The 5,186-nt window shown below is 45.1% G+C and overlaps 2 protein-coding genes across 2 annotated transcripts; one reads left to right on the top strand and one right to left on the bottom strand.

Annotated features, from left to right (window-relative positions):
- Nucleotides 1-156: 156 nt before the first annotated feature.
- On the top strand, nt 157-963 carry AOL_s00086g2 (uncharacterized protein; the record flags this gene model as incomplete). The annotated part of the gene is made up of 1 exon (XM_011125697.1): nt 157-963. One exon carries the CDS (start codon nt 157-159, stop codon nt 961-963), a length of 807 nt encoding a protein of 268 aa, XP_011123999.1.
- A 667-nt stretch (nt 964-1,630) lies between these two features.
- Nucleotides 1,631-4,983, bottom strand: AOL_s00086g1 (uncharacterized protein; the record flags this gene model as incomplete). The annotated part of the gene is made up of 8 exons (XM_011125696.1): nt 1,631-2,059; nt 2,125-2,434; nt 2,525-2,697; nt 2,758-3,324; nt 3,385-3,671; nt 3,792-4,336; nt 4,448-4,548; nt 4,708-4,983. The coding sequence occupies 8 exons, from the start codon at nt 4,981-4,983 to the stop codon at nt 1,631-1,633; spliced, it is 2,688 nt and encodes an 895-aa protein (XP_011123998.1).
- Nucleotides 4,984-5,186: the final 203 nt, after the last annotated feature.

Below are 5,186 nucleotides of genomic sequence, written 5' to 3'. Positions count from 1 at the left end.
AAAAAAAAAAAAAAAAAAAAAAAACCAATTTCTCGCCTATTCTTAGTTAAACTGCTCACATAATCTCAATCTCAATCTCACCTTTGCGAATCGCATAAAAATTTCAACTTCAAACCTCATCTTCACCACAGACTTCATCATACATATCCAACCACAATGTCATCAACAGCAATCCACCCCTCCCGCCTCTCCCAAATCCCCCGCCCGAAAACAAAAAAACCCAACCGTCCAAAACCCCCAAAACCCCAACCGGCCTCAACATCCCTCACCCGTTCCCAACTTCGCAAGAAAATCCGCGACCTAACCCGTCTCCTAAACCCTCCATCCTCAGCAACCACAAAACTCCCCGCCACCACCCGTATAGACCACGAACGTGCCCTCTCAGCCTACAAACACGAACTCTCCCTCCAACAAACCTCCTCCAAAGTCCAACTCCTCGAGAAAAGATACCATAAAGTCCGTTTCTTCGAGCGTAGGAAAGCTACCAGAGCTTTGAGTCGGTTGAATCGCGAATTCAATGCCTTAGATAATAATAATAATAATACTTCTTCGGCAGACGAAGAATCGAAAAAGGAAAAGGAGGGGTTAATCAAGAAAATCCATGCTGCGGAGGTCGACTTGAACTACATCATGCACTACCCACCTCTGGAAAAATACATTTCTTTATATAGGTCCGGGGATAGTAAAGATACAAACCAGAAGAGGGTGCGTATACGACAAGACATCGAGAAGAGGATGGAAGAAGGGACTCTGGATAGAGGCGATGCATTGGTGGAAGCCAATGCCGCAGAAGGGTTTGGCGGTGGAGTCGACGTGAAGAATAAGAAGAAAAATAACGGCAGCAATAACAACAACAACAAGAAGCAGGGTCATGATGGGAATAAGAATGGGAAGAGCATATCTGATAAAAACGAGGATGAGGATGAGGATGAAGGTAGTGATGGCGGGTTCTTTGAATTATGAGCATCTGTCTACAGTTGATTCATGGGGGGGTTGTAGGATTATAGAAAGACGAGATTCAGGCGTTATTGGATTGGGACAAAAGTCATTTGTTTTTTTATTCGAGCGATCAGGATTTTTCATGCATTCATCAAAGGAAAACGAGCATGTCTTTAACTACTTCAAGGTCGAAAGGACAAGAGAAACCGGGGGGAAAGAGAGAGAGAGAGAGAAAGGGAGATATCCTATTGTACAATATACAGCTACTACTAATAAATCCTACCAAAAAGACAAAGACAAGAACAAAGACAAGACCGCGAGAGCAAACGCCACGATATATAGTAATTATTATATCGATGCAGCAACATGGGAGGAACTGACAAGTAAAAAACAGAAAAAAGCCGGGAGTAACACCATCTAAGGACTAGCCAGAAAGTAATGAATGCCCCTCTACAAGAAAGCTTTTTTTGCCGACATGATAAGATAGATCAAAAAGAAACAAGCCCAGGAAGAAAATAAGAAGAAGAAGAAGAAAGAAAACCAAGCCGAATCCATCTGCAAATCAAAATAAACTCCAAAGTAAATTCCAATATGAAAGTAAGAAGAAGAAAAAAGATCCCAGCTCGATATCGCCCACAGAACGACTTTGTCTCAAAAAACAAAAAGAGGAGAGAGAGATCCGTGACAGGAACTAGAAGAATCCCATCCCATCCCAGTTCATCGTACTCCCATTCGAATCTTCCCCTAACCCAAGACCCCCGCTATTACTCCCATTGGTATTCATCATACCAAAATTCGCCCAATCCCATTCAAAAGTCTGGTTCAGATTCCACAAACCCTGCGGTACAAACGGACTCGAAAAGCTTTCCTGAAAGCTTTTGGTTAGGGGACTTAACTCGTTCTCATCGCACATCTGTGGGGTCCGGCCGGGAGTATTGTATCCGAATGTGAATCCGTCTATGCCGGACATGGCATCCGTTGGTGTCTGTTGGTCAAAGGGAGTTTCGATGGGCGTTTGTAGAATACTACTAGGCTCCGAAGGGCGTTGCGGAATAGTGGCGAAAAGTTGCTCCGAGGCTTTGGAAGGAGACCAGTTCATATGCTCATCCTCGCCGGGGACCTATCAATATCATATCGTTAGTCATGTACTATATACCTAACTTCCACGAAATATTTTCAACATACCTCTAACAGTGGCTTCTCTTCTACCGTTTCCTTCATCTTACTTCCGCCCAACTTCTTTCGTTTCCTCCTCATCAGCGCCTGCTTCTCCGCTCGCTCAATCGCGGCGGCGGCAAGACGCACAAACTCCTCGGTGATGTATATCAGTTTCTCAAACCCACACCTCGCCCTCTCCTCTTCATCGATCTTATTAAGAAAATCAATCACAACGCCCATAAGTTTCAAATCCGTCTTCGCATTCGCATCCTGTGGGTTTTGCAGAATATTCGCAAATAATGTAATCAACGCCGTGACAGGGTAATAAAACACCAGCCTACTAATCCGGTCAACTTCCAACCCAACTTTTTTTTTAAAAATCCTTATCGCAAAATAACTTGCGAGGAAGGAGAAATTAATCACTTACCAGATACAATTTATATCATTATGATTAACGTATTTTAACAGATGTATCGACGATCTCGCAGCAGACACCGACAGCGCCGCACTCGAGAAAACCCTCGGGTTCAGCGGTCGAGTACTCAATCCGGAGACCGCATATTGCGCCAACCGGTTCGTCCAATAGCTATGCGCGATAGACTGAGATTTCGCGTTAGTAGCGCGCCGACGGTCTAAGTAGTGTATTCTAAGAATGCTTACCATCCGATGAATGGTAGCCAAGCAATTGAAATACGAAAAGTGCATCAGCACGATTGGCATCGTACTGTCCAAATATGCTTCCGAGATCTCATGTTCAGGTCGGAAATCTAACGGTATGGAATCCCTCCACTCTTCGAGTTCGCGGTCGAGGTCTCCGATGGTGTTTAATAGCTCGCCATCGCTTTGTTTGGCGGCTTTGGCGGAGTACAGTTGCATATAAACTCTGCTTTGGATCTGGGCGAAGCGACAATTACGGCGGAAGAGGTTGACTTTTCCTTGGCCATCGGAGAGTCTGACCATGCCGAGTCCGTCGAAGGATTCTTCTTCGGGCAGTTCGACGTTGATGTCTTCGTCGTTGATGGTGCTGGGTCGACCGCTTCTAAGAGCGATATCCTTGTCGATGCAGTATGCAATCCAGAACACTCTCTTACGATGTTCAGCCTCTTCCCTTCCAAACCCAAAAGCATCAGCTCGTCGATGAAGACCAACTGAAAATGCGACTCGGACTGCTGCAGATATAATGTTGTACAAAGGTTGCGGATTGGCCGTTCCTTGTAAGAATAGAGCCTATGACGGGGATTTAGCAGCGTCTCGAACTTTAATATAAAAAGATACTCAAAAACCTACCATTGCTAACAGAGCTTGTATTGAATGGATATCGGTATTCTGCAGGGTAAGGACCGGATACATGCACATCGCATTCTGGAATAACTTCCAACCCCTTGAATCTTCGGCGGCAGACGGTGTCTTCAGTTTCGACCCACGTATCCGGCTCCCCACCGCCAAAACCATATTCAAAGAAGCGTACCACCCTGTCCCCTTTGGCGGGTTATCCGAGTATTGCTCCTCCAGCAGACTCTCAAAGCTTGCTTGGTGATATAACGGAAATAGCAGGTTCACCGTACTAAAATATTCTGAAAGTTAAGTGAGTCCCAATACACCAAAAAGAAAGAAAAAAGAAGAAAAAACACCACACGGTCACAACGTAAAATATCAAAGCAGAAATATTAAAGTGGAATTTAATAGAACCATACCCTGCGCATAACTCTCCGCCTCCGCCTTCGACGGCAGCGAGTTCTGACATTTCGTCGAAAAAACCGCATCCCAAACATCCGGCCTCCAATGTTCAAACTTATGATCCGCCTGCATCAACTTGACCAACATTTTCTGAAAAGCCCGATCTCCGGTTTTCGAATTAACCCACTGAATCCCCTTTGGCGAAAATATCGAAAATCCAGAACTGCTGCCGATAAACCTAGTCTCCCCCCTCGCATTCGTCACCAAGCTCGACATCTTATCCGACAGCGATTCTGACTCTTCCTCCTCCCTACTGATATCACTGGGACTCGACCCCGCGATTATCCCACCAGAATTCGGTGTTCCATTCGAAGATACGGGCCGCGAGAATAACGGATTACCAGGCGAATTCGCCCCGATGGATTGTAGCCTCTGGGCTTCCAGACGTTTTTCGAGAGTTCCCAAGTCGGTTTTGGAGTCGAATTCGGGGAGGATACCGGATAACTTTAGGAGGGATTCCATACGACCGAGACGGTTTTCGAGGCCTTCGATGTATTTGGCGCTGTATATATATATAAAAAAGACATTGAAATATTATTCAACTTGTTACTATTTGTTTTAACTTTATATTCAAAAAAAAATCGATCACAATGGTAGGTGATAAGGGAAGTACCCTTTCGGCGGCTGGCGCTTCTTTTCCACCAGGGTGAAGACGCATTCCGTATGGTAGTTCTGACAATGTGTGCAGGCGGGTGTCTTTCCGTCACATTTGATCTAAAAAAAAAACACGCATCCACGTGGTATTAGCTTAGCTTATCCTAGTTGAATAATAAAACCAAAAAAACGTGGAAGAGACAAAAAAGAAAGAAAGAAAGAGAAGGAAAAAAAAAAAAGTATATCCGGCTATATTTTAGAATTCGAATTTCATCATACCTTCTTCTTCCGGCACTGGTCGCACGCCCTCGCTATCCTCCGTCGTTTCGGGTCTCCAGCATCACCATCATCGCCCGGGGTTCCCGACGGTTGAAAATTTATACCATCAGCAGAAACAGCAGATGACGGTGTAGGTTGAGGGGATTCCTTTGGTTGCTGGAGAGCTTGTAATCGGTGTTGCTGCTGTTGTTGGTATTCCGTTGCTGATAATTGGACGCCACCGCCGTTACGACTGGCGGGAGGCTGAGGTGAAGCTGATGAGCTTGATTGTGCCATCTCTTCTCTCTCTCTCTTTTTTTCCCTCTTTTTTTTCGTTTGGTCGGGTTTGTCGAAGATGATGAAAGGTATCTAAAGAAAAGAAGAGTGAAGGAGAGGATTGGACTGGATTGGATTGGAGGTTCGGCAAGACAGGGAAGGGAAGCTTGGAAGTAAGTCCTAAGCTAAACCTCCAATCAGGAGTACCTTTTTTCTCAAGAAAG

The sequence above is a fragment of the Orbilia oligospora genome (genome assembly GCF_000225545.1).
Source record: "Orbilia oligospora ATCC 24927 unplaced genomic scaffold scaffold00086, whole genome shotgun sequence".
Classification (NCBI taxonomy): Eukaryota; Fungi; Ascomycota; class Orbiliomycetes; order Orbiliales; family Orbiliaceae; genus Orbilia; species Orbilia oligospora.
The sequence above is the reverse complement of the archived record's forward strand: the minus strand, read 5'-3'. Positions and strand labels throughout refer to the sequence as shown.